The following is a 21,327-nucleotide window of genomic DNA, read 5'->3' on the forward strand; positions in this document are numbered from 1 at the left end:
GGATATGTTTGGACCACGCTGTAGCTCTTGGTGGTAACAAGAAAGGCCAAGGACTGGAGAAGAAAGAGATAAACAGTAAATTCGCATGCGCCTGGCCGCAACCTAGCTCTAAAGACTCCGCTAGCCCTGGAGATGCTGTTGTATCAGAAATAAACCCAACTTTTAATCCACTTGGTCATATCATATTCATATGTGGGGATTTTTCAGTTTTTCTTTTTTAATCGACACGTAGCTGGCTAGAATATAAGAATGGATGAACGACGTCATCACACAGCTACAACTTACAACTCGAAATCATGCCCATTTCCTGTCTCAAACAAAGTCACTCTAGCTTGCTTTCACTATTTTCTAAAGCCCTTTTGGCCTTTCATAAACTTGTTTATGTGTGTCACTCTCTACTTTACGTACGTTAATCTGTATTATATCCCCTCCTCCGTACCATTATTGATAATGTGCCCACATATATATATATATAGAGAGAGAGAGGGGATGGAGAGATATTGTCTATTCCGTGTTGTATTTCTATGATTCAAACCATCAATTTTATATATTCGTTATTTGAGAGATTGAATTTTGAGAAAAATATTATCAAAATACAATGCATAGTATTAGTAGACTCTACAAGGATGTAACTTAAATAAGCCAATATATAAAAAGACAATATATAGTAATTACTATCCTATATATCCATCCTGCATATACGGTACCCCACCCACCTTCCCCTTTGTTAAACAGGAATTTGTCTCTTTCTCTCCCCCCATGGCCACCAGCTAATGACTCGTGAACTTTATATATTATGCACAAAGCCAGGAAATAAGGATGATTTGATTGCTTATAATTGTCCAACCAATTCACCTCCATATCTTCTATACTATACCACCAAGTTCACAACTCACAAGCTTAGCAGTGCAGGACATTAAAGTCAGAGATACAGAAAGACACCCGGAGATTCGAATTAAGCCCTTCAACCTCTATAGCTAACTTGCTACAGTCTACAGAGAAACTGTTTCCTTCTTCATTAATTGTTTATTGATGCGTCAACGATAATTTTTGAATACAATTAATTTGGATCATCAGACTGAGTCATGTTCATCTTTGAAAACGACACAACACACACACACAGAGTTCCAAAACGATCATGAGATTTGGCCCAACCTACCCCTTCCAGGCTGCAGCATATTATTCATTACTTCAAACCTTGCTCATGAGTCATGATCGATATCGATCCCAATTGGAAACTTAAATATAAAAGCTCCATAAATATTGCACTTTTTCGTTCTAGGGCTAGGGCTAGGGTAACCGTACGTACATATTAATAACAAAGGCATTAATTCTTCAGTCTTCAAGATTAGCTCCCCATATTCAAACTTGTTTGAATGCCACCACATTCCACGTTAAACAAAACAAGCATGCCGCAACTTTTGCAAACTAGATTTTATCAGTAGAGGCCAGCCAACAACCTTTTTGTTTAAAAAATAATTATTATTATTATTATGAATTAGAATCTTGACGTACGAGATGTGAGAGGTCAAATCAGATAGTCTGGCTGGCTGCCTAGGTCCATACTCCAAGTTAACAATCTGAACAAACCTCCTTTTTCCTTCACACGGTTGTTTGACTGTCATCGTTTGAATATCCTTCACTAGGTCCATATTTGTTGCATACACATACAGGATACAGCCTTAGATCGACATTCATGCAATGCAAGCACCATTCTTTTTCCTCGTTTTGCCGTGCTTTCGTTGATACATATGATTATTTGACATGAAGAAACACACTGAAATGTCTATTAAAGTTTTAGGCAATGAGTGCATGCGCATAATATGTATTCATTTGTTAACTCATATCATATCATATGCGTTCTATATATATATGTATACATCACCACACAAAGTTCTTCACCATATCCATATTGAATTCACTATTCAATTTACAATTCTGTATTTTATGTCAATCAAGCATACCGCCAGTACGTCTCCCTATCCAAGTTTCTTAAATCTTGACTATGCATCGTTCTCCAGCCTAACATCTAGATCTATCTCACCCATCGTACTAATTACGCGTGCTTATATTACTGGTTTGTAATATCAAACAGTTAATTCTATATCCTGCATGCGATTAATTACAAGTAACCTAAGTTTCTAAATACACCCAATCATGAACAAATAACACATGCATATATAGCAGAATACGTACAGAATTGAAGATGAGAGTGTACTGTGTACGTATAAGAGGAGTGTGGGGTGTTTGAATCGAGCGGTGGAGATGATAATGCACATGTTAAGGGTCAGAGATATTACAAAACTAGGCAAGTTTTGGGTAACCTTTGTGTTTCTTTCCTAAGTACCAAATGTAGCAGTCTAGGGAAGCGCCATTAAGATCCTATGTATCATGCATGCTATTTTTACCTCACCCTATATCTCATTATATAGTTATAGCCTGCATATATATGTATATATATATAACACATCACATGCACTTACTTTCAGACTCTCAGCTGCATTCAACTTCATCGCCCCCCGCAATTAAGCTAGCTACCATAGAAGTCACATCTACGAATGTCTATTCAAGGGACTAAATTTTGCAGTTTTGCAGGTAAGTAGTTGGCATAAATGCCTTTACAATTATCCATTTCCGTGGCTTAACAAATTAAATCTGTGCTCATATCACAGAGAGAGAGAGAGAGAGAGAGAGAGAGAGAGAGAGAGAGCTTCTTCTCCTTTTGGAGTGTAGTACTGGAATGCCTACCTGCCAATTGGTAATGCATGAGATCCAAAAGCTTATTTGCAACCAAATCTGGACCGCCCCATGCCCTCTCCTTTCTCTCTTTCTTTTTATTTTATTCAACTCATTTTTCTCTTTCTTGACAGAATATTTTTTTTGAAATAAAGAAGATATAAAAGATAGTTTGGTTAACCAAACACGAAACCTAGTTCGTCCCATTTTCATCCGGCAAGAGAACGGATAAACGGGAAAAAGCGGCTTCGAGTTCACCACCCCTCAGAAAGCGCATTCAATATCAACCCAGATATCAAAACAACACTCATCTATATATATATATATACTACAAGAGAAGATAGTATAAACTAGTCAACCAAATTATAAACATAACATAAACAAACAATTTCTCTGCGCGCATATCCAAATGCATGCGGCACAAACCAACCACACCACCAAAACCAAAACAACATTAATGGTTTAATTCAATTCTAATTTAGATTAATCATTAATGGGGTCATCATCATCGATAACAGTTATCATCAAAGTAATAAACAACGAAAATCAGAATTGAAATTCGAACAAACCAAACATCCCCACAAGATATATCGATCGTCTTCATCAATCATAATCATCCTCTCCTCCTCCACTTCCTAGGCCTTCTTCTTCTACTTGAGTGCATGATGTTAAATTGAACGAAACTCGAAATTAAGAACAATTAATATCAGCTGCTAGACTGGGGGGGCTTTTTTTTTTTTTTTTTTTTTTAATTTTCTAAGACCTTGGGGGTGGGAAGATTTGCGTACCAGCCATGAAAGCATTGAGTGGAGTTGGGAAGAGTGATGGGTCGAGCAAGGTGGTAGATGGGTTTCCCCCGTGGCTGGTGGTGCCGGCAGTGGCTGCGACTGTAACCAGATTATGTTGCTGATGATGTGGATGGGCTCCTCCGCCTTCTTGATGATCATGACGGCCACCTGAGGAGCTTTCTCCTCCTCCTCCAGTACTAGAACTTGGGTAATATTGACCATCGGGGCCTTGATCGTAGAGAAGTCCCTTGAATACATGGCCTCCGATGTTGACAGCCGTTTGATAGGCGTACTGGTCATCTGCATCGTCCATTGCACTTACTCTTACACAACGGAACACCGCTGGTGAACTCACTTCTGATGGAAATTGTGCCAGTTCCAACCCTAGTATATGTACTCCACCGCAACAGAGAAAATTAAATAAATAAGTTTTCTTAATTAATATGTATTTGAGTGTTAAAAGAAATAAAAGGGAAAGAAAATTCATGGGACATTATTATTTTCGTCAGTTTTACTAACAAACAGTGAAAGAATAAGAATGAAAAGAAGAAAAGCAGAAGAGTGGAGTGGGTGACTGTGGACTATGGAGTTAGCTCGCTAGGTGGACTTTCCCACACGCAAACGATCCATATGGAGATTTGATGGCAACTCCTCCTAGCGAGAGTCCAGATTTAATTTCATCAAGATCCATCTTGCTGTTACCTTGTTTAGGCAACAGACGAGTTTGTTGAACTTTCTTCATGGAGCAAAATTAATTACAGTCCTCTTCAGAAAAGAAAAAAAAATACTCTCAAGTTTAATTAATTTATAAATAAAAGCAAAAGCTTTAAGCTTGGGTGAATGGTGATGGTGTAATTTTGTTATATATTTGTTTGTATTGTAAACTACAAGTTTACCTGACGTGTTGGATGGCAAACGAACGCAGGCAAGAGAGCCCGCCCCCCCTTGACTCTCTCTCTGCCTTTTGGGATTGTCTCCTCGAAACTGTAGCTGCTGTTGCTGATGTTCTTGTTGTTGTTGATTTTGTTGCAGACCAGAGAATTGTTCTTGCCTCTCTCGGCGTTTGGCAGCAGGAACCCAAGTGCTCTTGACGTGGGTTTGGCACTGAAACCCTCGGCTCTTGCAGCAAGTTCTGCACCTCATGTGAGGGCAGTCTTTCTTGGCTTGGTTCCCGCAGTCTTGGCAATTCATGCCGCTGCTGCTCGACCCTCCTAACCCTCCCCCACCACCTTGCCTCATCACCGCGAGTCTCAATCCTGAAGACAGATCATCCGCAGAGACGACGTCGTTGTGGTTGTGGTTGTGGTCGTTGTCGTCGTTGTGTAAGTGTCTTCGGCTGTAACTAGGATCCACTCCAAACGAGTAGTAGTTCAAATTCTGGTGTGGGTGATGATACTGGGAAGGCCATATCTCGAAGCCCTTGTTGTAGATCTCGGCCTGTCCCTCGTTTGATGATCTGTACAAATACAGGTTTCCTCCTCCTCCTTCCACTCTTTCTTGATCTCCTCCTCCTCCTCCTCGGCCCTCTTGTTTGCTGCTGCTGGTTGGAGCTTGATCTCTTCCGCCTAAGCAAAACAAGCCAGCCATTTCTCTGATGACCTCAATTTTGGGTACAAATCCATATCATCAAAATCTTGAGGAGCTTTGGTACTGTAGGGATATTAATTAAGCAGGGTTTGAGCCAGCTTTGCTTTTTGACCTCATTCTCTTAGCTCTGTGACTCTGTGAGTGTGTGTGAATCTATGTGTGATCTTGTTACGGGGTTTTGGCAGCTTTTTGAAGGGCAATTGTTGGGAATATTTTAGGGTAAGAATATTAGAAAATAGAACTAGGGAAAGGGTTGGGTTGGGTTGGGTTGGGTAGAGTGAGCAACTGGAGAGGTTTTTGAATTGAATTCTACTTCTCTGTCGTAGTTCGAAGCAATAATAATGGCACGGAATTAGAGCCCTGCAACGCCGCCATGTAAACTGCACCCACCCTGCTCTTACTGCTCCTCACTTAACTTAACCCCTCTCCCTCCCTTCCCTCCTTCCCTCCTCATTTATGACAACTACTGCGCCAACTTGACAACTCTCTCTCTCTCTCTCTGTGTCACATATGCAAGTTTTCTGTGTATGAGTGAGAGAGAAACTGACTGTGAGCGACTGAAAGATCGACTGATGCCCGTTACCCAAAAAAAAAAGGATGGACTGATGAGTGAGGGGAACCAACAAAAAAAAGATCTATCACTCGCCAATTCTTCTCTCGGAGTCTTCTTCCAGTTTCAATGAACCTCCCCATCGTCGTTTCACCACCCAACGGTCATCATTCGTCCACGTGTCACTACATCAGCTTTTGCTTATTCGTCATTGCACCGGAAAACCCGCTTACCACTTTTTCTGACCAATCCCTATAATTAAGATTTTTTTTATTTTTACCCATTTTCAATTTCTCACCAAAAAAAAGGAAAAGAACATCGCGTAGTCATCCTCCCATGCTCCTTCAAAACCCTCCATCACCGACGTATATCTGCAGGCCACGTGTGTACTTTTAATGACATATTTTAATTTATATAAATAGATGGATGGTTTGTAGGAGGAGCGCCCGTGACATTATCCAACGAATTTCCCATAACACCGAAAATAAACATTTAGTGAGGTAACGTAATTTGGAGGTTTACGAAATTCTAGGGAAAGCCTTGCCTGTATTAGTTTTCTCATCGTCGGATGCCTCGTATTCCCCTCAAAATTCTTCGTGTAATCATTTTACGATTGACTAATTGATACGAAATTGGGTTTTTTAGTAATTGCATTAGGGTCAACATCTTTTGATGGGTATATTTAACAGAATTAGGCTCCAAGGGCTGTTCCTATGCGCTGTAGGGCATGCACCCAGATCTATGTTGGTTATATGCCAGCAGGCTCCAAAATCAAGTTTTTCAAACTCATCTCGTACTTGTACATTTGTCAATATTATTGGTACAGTAATAAACTGTATTAAAAGTTATTTACCCAAGGTGAAGGTGATATTAATTTTGGGTAGACACAGATTATACGGCACACTTTTTATATGCTAAACGTTGTTAACATGTGATTTGACTGCTGGTTAATCCCAAAATTTCATAATTGATTAGATTACATGAATAGGATGGGATGGGATTAAACCATTGTCTAAATTCATGCACCCTTTTCTCTTCTCTTCTTTTTTTATAAAAATAATATGTTGCTGTCACTTTTTTTTATTTTTTATTTTTTTTATTTTTAATGAAAAGTCACTTGTTTTCAATCCTACTGTTTTCGTGCGCATGACTTTTTTGGGTAGTAGCGCAACAGTTTGTATTGGAACAGTGCTTTTTGCACAAAAATATATGTACAGATGAGACACAAAAGGTTAAGACAAGAAAAAAAAAGGAAGAAGAAGAAGAAACAACGAAACACAAAGGTAATATAAAGAGGTCATTTTTAAGCTTTCTTTAGGAACGAATGCAATACATTCTAGTCTATACTTTTTGGTCCCTCGATTGAAGGGTATGTTTTCCTCTTTCTTTTTATTATTTAATTAAAATTAATAAAGTTTTTATGAAATTTAGTGGTGAACAAAAATATTTGACCCCTAAATAATATGGATATTTCAGATTGAAATGAAGAAATCATGGGTTGCCTGCCAATTAGCATGAGGTCCATGACTGGAGATAATTAAAGCATTTGACCAAAAGCTGCCAATTTGTAAGAGAAAATGCCTTTTTATCAAAGTAAATCACGTGAAGCCCCCGAATTAGTGCCCACTAATTATTGGATTTCAATTGGTATTATATCAAAAAGTACGGACTCCGGCCGCCTAGCCGTAGTCGCGCCGTACACTGATCTTGACTATGGTAAGTCGGTGTTGGTGAATGAGTGAGGCCATTAAACAAAGAAAAGCTTCCATCTAATTAGTATTACTACTTTGAAAAATATTAATTATGCTTTATTAGTCAAAAATACCTCCCCGAAAATAGGGTAAAAAGTTAGACTAGGGAGCCTTGCTTTTATTACAAATACCACTCCAATCAAAAATTTGAGAGGGTTGTAGATGTGGAATATCGCTCGTTCATTTGTACTCAATTTGTGTCCTATTACCATAGAGTGTATTAATCTAACATAATTTAGACTATAGCTAGATTTTTTGTTGTTGAGAAAGTTAAATTGTGGAACCAAATCATGTAGCTTTGAAATCAAATCAATTGCGCCACCTAGGTGTTGATGTGGAAATGGGACATTTGGACGAGGAAGACAATAATCAACCATCGAAATAAATAAAGAAAAAGGTTGAGAAGAATTCCAGGAAAAAGAAAAAATTTTGAATTGATGGAGAGAGAAAAGGGAAGGATGGAGTGGAGGGGTTTTAATTGGAGATATGAATTGATGTGTGGAAGTCCCAATTATTGTGTCTAAGTAGTCTTTCACTCTCGAGCCCAGTGCTTTCTTCTTCAAGTTGACTCTTCCTCTTTATCTTCTTCGTCTTCTTTCATTTCCTTTTTCTCACTCCTCCTCTCGATGAGCCGGATGTCAAAAGCTCAGTTTTTACCAACAACGGCCATGCTCTAGTTTCCCCCAGCCCCCCCCATCCATGCTTCTTAACATCATAGATAGGCCATACCCAATCCCACGTGGAAAGACCTTCTTCATCTTTTTATTTTCTTTACATTGATTTACCTAATTACGTAAATGTAAATAGTAGGAACTTGCCTGCCCAATACGTAATTACGTGAATAGTAAAGGTGGGGCCGGTGAGAGTAGATGTAGAGGTGGTCCCCTCCGTATATTGTTGTAGGGTAGGGGTGGGTCCAAGTTGAAGTTGGGGTGGGGTCTCAGTGTCAAGTGCATGTGCCCACTGCCCGACATCATGAGAAGTTAGTTTTTTAGGCTGAATTTATAGACGCTAGGTTCGCCTTTATAAAGCAGAGATTACTGGTATATTAGCCGATAATAATATGTCATTATGTCTCACGAAAGGTTACACACCCACATTATATCCTCCCTCTCTTTGCCAAAGGCTCACTCACTCACTCACTCACTCACTCAGCCTAGAGCAAAACAACACACGAAAGGAAATAATGCAAAAGGATATACACAAATTAAAAAATAAAAAGAAGGAAAGGAACCAAAAGGATGAAAAAGGGAGAAATGCCTCTGCCTCCTCGACTTTTTATAAAAACGAAAAGGAACATTCTTGAATTAAAAAGTTTGAATTATTTCATATAATTATAGGATAATGTATTCCTCAATTTTAAGAAACACTGTGCTAGTTGTATGAGGCTTATAATTCAAGTGGTAAAGAGCAAATGCCGATGCACCCGAAGTTCCTCTCCGTTACTATTGCTTATACATTTTTAGAGTGTTATTAAACGAATCCTAAAATTAACTAAGTACACCTTATGACCTAAGTACTCTCTAATTTTAAAAACAAAATATAAAATTAACTAAGAAAAACTGCGCTACAAAGAACTTATAGTTTAAGTGGTTAAGGGCAGCTAAAAATAATAATAATAATAAAATGGGGTCAAACTAACCCCTCAGAAAGGGAACTTGGGCCCAAAGTCTAAAGAGAATGCATATGAAGGAACTAGGCCCGGTAAAAAGGCTTTAGACGGAAACTCAGTGTACGAATCTGGGTAACAGAGGCCCACAACAGAAACAACAGAGAACAGGCCATCTCTTCAACCAGGTTAACCCAGGGGGGTTGGTCTAACCCAATTTAGTAAAGTTTAAAGGATACAATTAATTATAAATAAATTCATGACATAAATTTATAAATTACAACCACCAAAGCGTAGCATTTAAATAAACACATAAATTATTATACAACGTCAACATCAGGCAACACGACATGAACTTATTAACCCCATGATCTACATTATCTAGGAGATCAGATCAGACTATATTTACAAAGCCCCCATATATTATCTAGGGATTGGATGTATGCAGAGAAGCAACAGTGGAAACCAAGGAATCCACCCCACATGAATTATGACCTCTGCAGATCTTGTAATAGCCCTCCTCTCCCCAACTCTGTCCCCATGAGTTCTTCAAGATCCAGTAAGGCTTCTCCTTTAATCGGATCGGAGCAAAACCAGAAGAACCATACCCCACCAGAAGCACTCCATGATCGATACGCTTTCCACAGATGTAAGGGCATGAAACTCCCTTTACGTATGTTTGCATGAACACGGCATTGATCCCAACTGCACGCACCATGCGAAACAAATTCAAGATTCATTGCCATTGTCTCCAGCTACATTGTTTAATTCTACTAAAATCGTACAAGTAAAAGATCAAAAAGAGAGAAGAATCCATTTCTACGAATGCTAAACTAAAGTACCTGCAAGAGGGCCATGGTGCACCAAATTTGCAGCAATTTGATCTTCGTCTGTGGAAATAACGCTGAAGTTAGATACAGCAGCAACAACTTTGCTCTTGTCAAATTTGCAGGTATCATCAGTCCCAGTGTAAGGATAGTCCTTCTCTCGCTCTAGTCCACCAGCCTTGAGTGTGTACTCGAATGCATTGTTCATCAGCCCACCATTACATCCCGAGTCGCATGAACCATATTCTTCTGGATCACACTGCAAAAGGTACAGGCTTTGATATAAGAGAATGCCATGGTGACAGTGAAATCGCTGTCTTCCCTAATCCCTGTGTTGAGATAAGGATTAAGGAAGCAACCCAACTTCCCAAATTAACACACACTGACACTTGCAGAGCTTTATCTAAATCTGTGGCTTCCCTATCCCTAATCCCAATGTTGAAATAAGGATTAAGGTAGAAGCCGGCTGCCCAAATTAACACACGCTGACACTGCCTCTGCCACTAGTACATGTCAAAGTCACAGTTTTTTTCTGCACCATGAATGTTTACCAAACAGCATACTGTCTCGAACAACACATATTTCTCTTAGTTTACGGTATCTTCAATAAAAATCAAATATTCAAACGCATGTCATATTGGAAAAGTAAATGGAAGAACAAAAACAATACAATTTATTCTAACACACCAGAAATCGTTAGAGACACTGCAATACAGTCAAATTCATACACTGAATGAAGCAACTAGCTTTCAGGTTTTGTTCAACTCAATTAGGAAAAGTTTAATACTTTTAAGTATAGCAAAGATCAACAGAATATTCATTCTCTTAGCAAGATAACTAAGATTAAATATACACACAGGGTAATCAAAGTAATTAATGGTAAAAAAATGTAAAAGAGTAGAACCTCATGGTCGCAGTCCACAAGCTGCTGCTCACTCAGACTCAAGAGCTCCCCAGTTTCCAAATAATGAGCTCCTTCCAAAGCTCCCGTCGCACTAAATGCCCAGCACGACCCACAAGACCCCTAATTTCACCGTCACACCCCCCGAAAACAAAGTTAACAATCAATAAACATACCAAAAACCAAAAAAACAAAAATATTTACCTGGTCCTTCACCGGTGTGACAGCACCTTTGTCGCGCCAATCGAAGTCGGTAGGAAGATCATTGGTAGGAAGGATGGGAGCCTTGTTAGCGTCTGATGGCAGCCGGAGACGCTTTAGTCCGAGAAAATTCCGTCGAAACTCCGACGGAGTGAGATCGGAGAACTTGGTGACACCGTGGACGGCAGTGGGGTCGAGCCCCTGGTGCCGCTTGGCTCGGCGCAGGTTCGCCTTGAAGACGCCAAACCTGTAGTCGTGCTCCTCTTGAGTCGCGTAGGTCTTTCCGAACGTAGCTTTGAAGCTGGAGAAGTGGCGCTCGGCGTGGAGGAGTAGATTGTCGTTGGCTTCCGGTACGACTTGTTGGATCAGAGGGTCATCGTCGTTGGGAGTTACAGGGGACGCGAGCGCAGAGCTTAGGAGAGAAAGGAAGAGGAGGAGGGAGAAGAGAGTGGTGGGGCGATCCATTGCTAGTGTGTGTGAGTATGAGGAGCGTTGAGAAGCCTTAAAATGAAGGGATTTTATTAGATTTTTCAGAGATATCGGATATTTTGGGTTTGGTTATTTGTGTGGGTGTGCTTCCCAGAAGATTGTAACTTTGTAAACACGTGGTTTGTTTTGGTTCGTATGTTTGTCATCAAGTTGAGCTAAAAACGAAATACGAGTAAGAGATGGGTTGGTTCCCTTTGCTACATACGACTTTTTGGTACATGGTGATGGCTTCTACTCCATTATTGTTGCTTGTCATCTAGCGTCCCTCCATAAAAATGTCCCCTTCCTTAATTTAATTCATTTTGTTTAATTTGAATTGTGAATTTAGGCCAGAGATGCTCAAAAAATTGGAGGCAACACTTATTTTTATTTTTATTTTTTACGAGTTATATTCTAAACTATTTAAAGTACGAAAAGAGAAACGAACTCGAGTGTAATAAGGCGAGCACACTCCCTCGGTCAACTGACCTAACCCACATTTGTAAAATCCAACGTATTAAAGGCATGTCATATTGGGTCGTCATACTACATTCAAGTATTGGTGAACTGAAATCTATATGGGGCAAATCGGCCCAATTCTTGTTAGGTAGTGTTTAGGGTTAGCTCAACTTAATTTTGGGCCTACTTGGGTAGCCCAACTTTGAGCATACAAAAGAACCAACAAAGCAAAAGGCGGGGCAGGTTCCGAGTCTTCTGACCCAAGAGTGCACGGTAATTTACCAGACGCCTACACAAACGCGGCGTTTTTCGTAATTCTATAATTACTTTTACCGCCTGCTTTCAGGGGTATAGATCAGGCGTACACAAGCCTACGCTAACCCAGAGATTTATTGGTTGCAACCGGGTAAAAGTCAAATAACCGACGATTATTCTTCTCTTTCAATTAACAGTTCGACGACACGTACAAAATTTGCGTGATTTAAAGGCTGCTGTGCGTCGGGTTTAATTAGTTAAGGCAGAGGCGCAAAGGCAAAGAGAAGAGAGCGTCTCCTTTTCTTACAAATTTTGACTTGCGGTTAGCTTTGGGGGTCTCTGGTCAGCCAGAAACAGCAACAATCCCTAAGATTTTGGGAGGTTTTGAGAAGTGAGACAAGTGAGACGATGGAGGAGGAGCGTGGTAATGGTAGTAGTAGTAGCAGGAACTTGGACACAGGGAAGGCCGAGAGCCCGGTGTGGCTGATGAAGTGCCCGGTGGTCGTAGCCAAGTCATGGAACTCTCACAATCCCTCTGATCCCCACCCTCTCTCCAAAGTCGTCCTCTCTCTCGATCCCCTCCGCGCCGACGACCCCTCTTCCCTCGAGGTTCTTATTACTTTTTTTTGCAATTCGATCGCTTTTCTGAGTATACTTGGTGTGCTTTCCGAGTTCTTGTTATGAATTTGTTAATTAGGGCTAGAATTTTGAACATTTTAGCTTCAGTTCAATTACCTTGCAACTTAAGCTTAATTGCTACTTATTCTTTTGTAAAACCCTAATTTCTGTTGTGCTCGACCACTGATTGCTTGTGTTTTTGTGATCATAGTCTCATTCTTACAATTTGATTGATTGGAGTTTTGTAGCTCATATTGATTTCAAAGCCGAATGCTTCTTCCTTTCTATTCTCCATTGATTGTTTGCTTATGCTCTCTAATTTTGCAAGCAGTTCAAAATGGAGATGGCTGGCAGCAGTGGGTCTGCGAATTTGCCTAAAAGTTATTCCCTGAATATGTTTAAAGACTTCGTTCCCATGTGCGTTTTCTCCGAGACAAATCAAGGTGAGGATCAGGAATTACATCTTCTGGCACTCATCCTATTTATACTTTTTCTTTCGTAAATACCTAATGTAATTCTTCCTTTTTTGTTTAAATAATGCACTTTCAAGCTAATGTTTCAACTTTGTGTTGATTGCAAACATTTCTTCTCTTTCATGATGGTGTTTATGGTTTCATGATATGTCGGCATGATTTTAGCACTGATGGCGCTGTGCCTAGTCTAAGTAGCGAGATTTTTTATATTTGACCATGGCACATTAAACAAATATGGAAAAAAATTGGGTTTTGGGCTGTTGAAATTGATTGGTCGAAGACATATGATGTAATTCTGTTGTAGATTACGAACATGCATGCCCGGGTATCCAACTACTTAGGCTAACCTGTACAACTTTATTGCCTAATTGCTTTATCTATTATCTAGCGCCATTTTGTCTATCAAATCCTATGTTATGACTGTGCCTTTATCTTTCCTCCTCAACCATTTTACTAGCCTTTATCTCATAGTTGTAGAACATTTTACTTCTTCACCCTTTTATTGTAGTAAAAAAATCGTCTTCATTTTAGGCAAGGTTTCTATGGAAGGGAAAGTAGAGCATAAATTTGACATGAAGCCCCATGGTTCAAACATTGAGGAGTATGGAAAGTTGTGTCGTGAAAGGACAAACAAGTCAATGATCAAGAATAGGCAAATACAGGTAGCCATTATCTTCCATACATTTCTGAGATAACAGCTCTCGTTGTATATGAATAATTGATTTTATTTGTCTCTCTTGTTGCTTTAATTCATTTTAAAGGTGATCGACAATGACCGAGGAATACATATGAGGCCCATGCCTGGTATGATTGGCTTGATTTCATCCACTTCCAAGGTATCAACTTCCTTCCTATTCATTCTTTGCACAAACTAATACCAAAACAGGGAATAAGTTTTTGAATTATCTATGGCAGGATAAGAAGAAAACTCAACCGGTTAAACAATCAGACATGAAAAGGACTAGAAGAGACCGTGGGGAACTGGAGGATATCGTGTTCAAGTTATTTGAAAGACAACCAAATTGGACTTTGAAGCAGCTTGTGCAAGAAACCGATCAGCCTGCTGTATGTCTCTTAGCTGTTTGCTTATGCTTAGCTAAATGCTATACTCAGATCTTGTTAGTTCGTTTTATGAATAGCTCAGATCTTTACATAAATGTCTTTGCATTGGGTTAGAAACTTATTTCATATTGTGTTAACTGAACAGTGGTTACATTTTTTAAATGTTCTCTTCATGTGCAGCAATTCTTGAAAGAGATATTGAATGAGCTCTGCGTGTACAATAAAAGAGGAACTAACCAGGGTACTTATGAGCTTAAGCCGGAGTACAAGAAATCTGTTGAGGATACTGCTGAATAAGCTTTTCTCTCTGCCTAGTTTAGCACCCTCCAATCTTTCTTCGGAGAACAGGTAGTTCAAGATTAATCAGCAAGAAGAAAGGGTGGCCCGTCGTGTGCGGGCAACAGAGTAACACCATCGACAAGAACTGTAACATGGGAGGCAATAGCTTACTTTTTATTTTCCTATATTTTTTTACAGCCCGAAAGGTGCAGTTATAAACTTATAATCTTTGTTTGATCTGACAAGAGACGGTTAAATGCTTCCATAAACAGATAAACTTACTAGGCAAGCATGTGTGATTTGAAATTAGCTTGTACATTAAAACATTCACCAAGGATTTTAATTGAAAAATTTGAGAACAGTTTTGATACTTACTGGACAAGTGCGTATCGCCTCGAATATCCATCACCCATTTAAAATTTCAAAACAAATGCACATTTCTGAGGTTTTGGATTGGAATTATCCTCCCCATATAGATACATCATTACAATTTACATACCCGAGATGAATGCCTCTCCCCAAGTCAGTGTGGGGTATTTGCTCCTCCTAATCAAGTTTTTGTGTACCTCTCTCATCTTCCTTTCTTCGGACACGTAAGGCCAACTTAAGGATGGGCCCAGACTAATTGAACATTTGGGCCTGAGATTTTGGTCCAAATTGGATCAGCCATTGTTTAAGAGGCGAGTAGCCGCTAATAAACTGGGCTAGTCAATGGGTATGCTTTTCTACATTGATACTGCAACATTTGGTTAATTTTTCTTTCTGATATAAAATTAACCCGAAGGAGACAGATGATCGAACCCTAATTTCAATGCAAAACTCAGTGGAAGACTTGAATTATTGGGGGAGGCCTTGGAATGCGACCTGTATCTTAATCAAGCGAGCAAATGAAGACGATCGAGGATCACTTTTGCATTGTCTTTCTTTCTTTGAACCTTTTTTTATTTTGCTTTCAATAAATGAATAATGAGTTTGTATGAATATGGAATACGAAACCTAACTGTTTGAAAATTTAAAGCAGCGGCCGCCACTAGACCAACATGTAGATTTGCTATTCAAAATTTTATGATGCCCATGCTATGCCTTTTTTTCTCGAATATCATCATTACGTGCTAGCTGCACATTATTATTTCTAGGCACAAATGCATATACAGATATTATTCATCATGTCAAGTCAAACAAATGGTTAGATTCTTTCGCATATATATGTATGCAGGTCAGTTTCCCAATCCATGTTTATTTAAATTAATTACTTTACTTAGTATAGTAGTGTGTGTGTGAGAGAGAGAGATAATAGAAACCCTAATCCAATATTTCATGCATGGGTTACGGTGTGATTAGACTAGTGGGAGTCTTAATAACAAGGGAAGATTTCTTGGTAATTGACATTTATAATGACGTGACAAAATAAATGAACCCCACCAACTAGTACTACCGAGTGTGAGAGTGAATGTTTCAATATAAATTGCATGAAGATACACATTATTTAATTAATTATGCCTAGCTAGAATTAATGAGGTCTATCGAGGCCTTGTCAATTGTCAAGCACCCAAGGGCCACTGATTTCAGCGTATACAGGAGCAAGAAATTGACCAACTAGGAATCTTGTTTGTCACCTTTGGAAGATTTTAAGAGCAAACTTTAGCACCACGAAAGTAAGATTCCAATACTATCTATATCTATCTTCTCATTCTCAAACAACATGATCAACTGAGCGAGCGAGCGAGCGATGGAGGCATCAACTTGTTCATGGAAATGCACTAGTTAGTGGGTTGGGTTGGGATAGCCCAGCGTTGGGACCCTTCCTTTCTCATTAATGCTGCAATTCATGAAAGCGAAGGCTAATGGGAACTCTGTCACTCCCATGAACGTGGATGCCAAAAGTGGCAAACCAATTCATTCATGGAGTTAGACACACAGAGAGATATATATTGAGGCATTTATGAAGGTAAAGTTAAACGAAACCATTTCATGCCCTAATCACCAAAAAAAATAAAATATATATAGTCAAAAAGGAGAAAGCCAACTTGAGTTTGATGGACAGCGATTAATTAGTATGTTATAGATGATTTGACACGCAATTAATTCATGATAATCTACGTGAGCATGTCTAATCATGCAGTAAGTTTCTCAAAAGAAATATCCGTGTTAATTAGCTCCATCCATCCAGCCATAGCTAGCCCTTTACAATGTTTGCACACAGTGCAATTGGCGGTGGGTGGAATCACTTTTGTGCCAAAAGAAAAGAGCCAAACAAAAGCAATAAAGAATCAGTACTAGTGGGTTTATCTGGTACAAGATATGAAAAAGAAACCAACCAAGAACCAACCCACATAAAGCTACAGATATCTTTCCAAACAAGGGATTAATCGGTTCGCCTTTATCTCTCATTCCAATTTTCATTTACCAAACATGCACATAGAGTTTTGTTCTTCTTATTGTCGTATTCTACTGATGCGTTTTGGAAGATTGTACATGATCATTCCAAGAACCCCAATAATTTAATAACCTCAACTTTCATCTTCATAGCTATACATGTAGAAATCACAGAGAGAGGGACAAATTATAAATTAATTATCCAGAAGAACAAAAGAAGAAAGAATCAAACCCGGAATTTCAGCATCTCACTGGGACAGTCGCCCACAGCAAGTCATATCCTAGTTCAAATCATCATCACCTTATAAATTGTACAAGCATTAGTTGGATATCAATTGGATCAGAGACTTTTAAATATAAGTGGGTCTAGTTTTAGTTGAGCGGCGGTTCAAATATAATATCTGTCTGGCAATATTTTAGATGCCGAACATATGTTTTATGCACATTTTTTAAACCAACAAGTAATGAAAGTTGAGACAATAGCATAAGACTAAAAGAGAAAGCATGAAACACGTCCAACCATGAATCCATGATAGGGGGGTAGACCACAGCATTACCCCAAGCCCAAAGCTTTTAAAACTTGTTGGTTTCAGAGGCTTCAACGTGGCTTGAAATGTTTCATTTTAATTACTTTGTTAAGTGATCCTCTTTGTAATGGTGCATTCAAGCAATGACCCACATCTATCACAGAGAGAGAGAGAGAGAGAGAGAGAGAGAGAGGGTATACGTACAAGACTAAATGTTGAAGAACCCTAGCTTGCTAACACTGAACGCGACGTAAGATAAGAATTGCGTGATTGGCCTAGCTAGCATTGTCCATTTTGACTAGATGGCAAAGGTACCTACGGGAAAAAAAGAAAAGAAAAAAGAGACACGAGAAGATTCATTCATATTGTCTCGAAAGTGCTAAACATTACTTTGAATTGTTTAAAGTCACTCTTTTGCATTCGACCGGTTGGTTATTGCTGCCTCCTAAAATTTTTCCAACATCTTAATCATGGGGTTTTTCCTTGATTTATGTGATCGAATGGGTTAATCAACGTTAATTGCATCTGAAGAACATCATCAGTAGTCGTAATAATGCGAATTAATTCGAATGATCTGCTCCCGTACAATATGCATATGGCTGTCTAGAGGATGCACGGTATTTATAAACACCCTAGCTGTCAACGTGCCACGTGTTCTAGATGCACATGTAATCTTGGTGTCACCACCATGTATGCAACTTCATCCATTCCATGTACGTAAAGCTCGAATTCATCTTATATATGTTATATAACAGAATATATATATATATATATATATATATAGAAGCCCAGAAAAAAAGGTTCCCCTGCCCAAAAGTAACAGTATACACAGCCTTAACATAAAGGAAATACAAATAAAATGAAAAGGAGAGCACTATTTTCCGCAGCAATAATTACTAGATCCACTCACACAAATCTAATATTATTTTGCCTTCAGAAATAGTAGCTCCAAAGCAAAAAGATTCATAGCCATAGGAAAAAAAATTACCATTCTTTTGGTATTACCGTCCAATAAATGTTATATCACTTGGAAAGTATTATTATGTGTGTAAGTGTTATTCACCGAATGCTATCCTCGTTTAATAGAAATCTTCATCAGTCATAGGGTATATGCATCCAGCATATCCTTGATTCTCACATTCTTTTTCCATATTAAGGTATAAGGGTTAATCGTTTTATTAGTCCCTTAATTTAGACCCAATTTGCATTTGAGTCCCTCAATTTCAAAATCGTTCTCGTCGTTCTTCAACTTTAGTTTCATTAGGACAAATGGTCTTGCTGTCAATTTTGTTAACTTTTCTGTTACATGCAAGGGCAAAATGGTATTTTTGTATTAAATTGATTAAAATATGAATAAAAAATTAAAATTAAACTCTCTCTCTCTCTCTCTCGATTTCTACTTCCTCCAAACTTGATTTTGTTGTTGGTTTTTTATTTGATTTTCTTTTATTGTTATTTTAAAGAAATAATTGTTTATTCATTTTTTTTTGTTTTAATATAAAAATACCATTTTGCCCTTGCATTTAACTGAAAAAGTTAACAAAATTGACGGCATGACCATTTGTCCTAATGAAAGTGGAGTTAAAGGACCACGGGAATGATTTTGGAAATTGAAGGAGTCATATGCAAATCGGGTCTAAGTTTAGAGACTAATAAAACGATTAACCCTAAGGCATAATCATATAGTATAAAACGAAAGTCCACTATATACTTATGTACTACTTGCCCTACCCAACATTTTCGAATATGTGCAAGGTGTGCACAAGATTCGTTTAGGTAAGCACACTAGGGCCCCGTTTGGTTCACATAATGGATTTGATGGGAAATCATTTCCCATGTCATTTCTCAAGAGATGGAAAATGATGATTCCTTTCCCATGTTTGGTAATGCCGGGAAAGTAACCCGGAAATATCACTTTATTTCCTTTCTAATTTCCCATGTTTGGTAATGCCGGGAAAGTAACCCAGAAATATCACTTTATTTCCTTTCCCATGTGTGTTTTGAGTAGGAATGGAAAGCAAATTTTGCTTAGTTTCCTAATTGTACCCCTATTAAAAATATGAAAAATCTATTATGAATTAAAAATTAAAAAAGGAATACCAATAGTTGTTGGATAAAACTGTAATTATAAATTATTAGTAAAGACAAATTAGTCAGAAAAAGGTGCATTTAATGCTATCCTTACTTTCCCATGAGAAGGGAAAGTAAAACCCGAGGGAGGATGGCTTCACTTTTCTCCTTACTTTCCCATGTGCCTTGCAATGATTTCCCATGCCTGACTTACCAAACATGAGAAAACAATTGATTTTCCATCCCCAAGCTTCCTTTCCCATGAACCAAACAGGGCCTAGAAAGAAAGGACTTGTCCTGTCTGGACTTCCTATGTCTTGTTGACTCTGCTTGATTGAGGAGGAGAGGAGAGCATTCTTCTACAAATATCCTCCCTTAAGATATAAGGTAGGTTAAGGGGTAGGAACAACATGCTGCTTGTAGAGTAGGCTAATTGATCCACTATCCTCTCGTTTAAGGCTCAAACTTTGCTTAATTTGCATCCCATAAATTGAAAGAAAAGAAAAAGTTGATCGTGTTTTGTTGATCGTATTTGTCTCACATTGAAATGTTAACGATCTAACCTAGGTTTATAAGGAGTTGGGCAACTCCCCCATTGCCAATTGGTTTTAGGGGTGGAACCTCAACTTTCTTCATGGTATCAGAGCCATGCTTCACTTGTTGGGCCCAACGGCCACACGTGCTCCCACGTCATCCAATATGTGTTGTTCACGTGTTAGGCTTGAAATTTTGCCACATGTGCGGGGGCGTGTTGAGAGTGTTTATCTCACATTGAAATGTTAAGGGACCTAACTTGGGTTTATAAGGAGTTGGGCCACTCTCTTCATTGCAAATTGATTTTGGGATGTAATCTCAACTTTCTTCATGTTTAGTTTAGTTTATAAAGGAAAAAGATAAAGAGAAAAAGAAAAGAAAAAGAGTATATTTTAATGAGTCAAAGATGGAGAGAGGGAGTCGACCAAACACTGGGTAGGAAGATTCTCTCGTGCAAACAAAATCTAATTTTAGCTGTCAGTCATGTAATTATGCAACTGCAAAGAGAATGGACTTGAGCAAATGCAATTAGCATCACAACTGGCTTGGTCAGGGTGGTGTCCGACCGGTTCATGCAGGCCGGGTCAGACCCCCGTCCTTCTCTTCCGAACCTGTAGCTTTTTACAATAATAGAATAATACTGATTACAAAACCCTGCTGTCAGATAGAAAGAATTACCTTTTAACGATCAAGAGATTATATATATATTGTTACTTACTGGGGCAGGCCTAGGCCTAGTTCTTCTTTTGAAACAGAGGCGAATGATGGTGGTCTCAATTGAGGGGAGGCAGCCTGTCTCTTAAAGCGAGGAGGCTTCATATCAATGAGGATATATCACAATTGATCCAGCCAACTTTCGGAGTGGCCAGTCACCAGTCGGAATAATATTTACTCGCTCGCGCAGTGTCAGTGGAGAGAAAAAGAAACACTTTCATATATTTTTTTTATTTCATAAAACAAAAGATATCATAATAAAGACGCTTTAATTCTCTAATTCATGATTAATTAACGAAAGAGCGCCATTAGTTTTTCTTGGTTTAGTTTACATTCGAAAAGAAGGATCAAGGAGCTAGAAAAGATGGATTCTTCCTGTTGGCTGCTACTTTTCTCTTTTTGAAAAATATACACTGCCTGCCATATATATGGGATATGGTCCTGCATCTCTATCAAAGTGGCGTATATTTTTTTCTTACCTTTTTCTGATCAAATCTCAATTCTCAACCGAGGGTGGACCACCCTCGTCCAAAATAAGGCTT

General features: G+C 38.7%; 3 protein-coding genes across 3 annotated transcripts; 1 reads left to right on the top strand and 2 right to left on the bottom strand.

Annotated features, from left to right (window-relative positions):
- Positions 1 to 3,464: 3,464 nt before the first annotated feature.
- LOC110771523 (protein SHI RELATED SEQUENCE 5) lies at positions 3,465 to 5,771 on the bottom strand. Its single transcript, XM_021975833.2, has 2 exons — positions 4,421 to 5,771; positions 3,465 to 3,908 (listed from the first exon to the last, which is right to left on the bottom strand). The coding sequence occupies exons 1-2, from the start codon at positions 5,109 to 5,111 to the stop codon at positions 3,493 to 3,495; spliced, it is 1,107 nt and encodes a 368-aa protein (XP_021831525.1). The 5' UTR covers positions 5,112 to 5,771; the 3' UTR covers positions 3,465 to 3,492.
- Positions 5,772 to 9,262: 3,491 nt separating this feature from the next.
- LOC110771529 (cysteine proteinase 15A) lies at positions 9,263 to 11,491 on the bottom strand. The gene is made up of 4 exons (XM_021975840.2): positions 10,954 to 11,491; positions 10,753 to 10,872; positions 9,864 to 10,107; positions 9,263 to 9,726 (listed from the first exon to the last, which is right to left on the bottom strand). Exons 1-4 carry the CDS (start codon positions 11,413 to 11,415, stop codon positions 9,449 to 9,451), a joined length of 1,104 nt encoding a protein of 367 aa, XP_021831532.1. The 5' UTR covers positions 11,416 to 11,491; the 3' UTR covers positions 9,263 to 9,448.
- An 884-nt stretch (positions 11,492 to 12,375) lies between these two features.
- Positions 12,376 to 14,938, top strand: LOC110771582 (Transcription initiation factor IIF, beta subunit). The gene is made up of 6 exons (XM_021975905.2): positions 12,376 to 12,741; positions 13,082 to 13,193; positions 13,755 to 13,885; positions 13,985 to 14,059; positions 14,139 to 14,288; positions 14,466 to 14,938. Exons 1-6 carry the CDS (start codon positions 12,541 to 12,543, stop codon positions 14,580 to 14,582), a joined length of 786 nt encoding a protein of 261 aa, XP_021831597.1. The 5' UTR covers positions 12,376 to 12,540; the 3' UTR covers positions 14,583 to 14,938.
- The last annotated feature ends 6,389 nt before the right edge of the window (positions 14,939 to 21,327 follow it).

Source organism: Prunus avium, chromosome 1 (genome assembly GCF_965620075.1).
Source record: "Prunus avium chromosome 1, drPruAviu1.hap1.1, whole genome shotgun sequence".
In the NCBI taxonomy this organism is placed as follows: Eukaryota; Viridiplantae; Streptophyta; class Magnoliopsida; order Rosales; family Rosaceae; genus Prunus; species Prunus avium.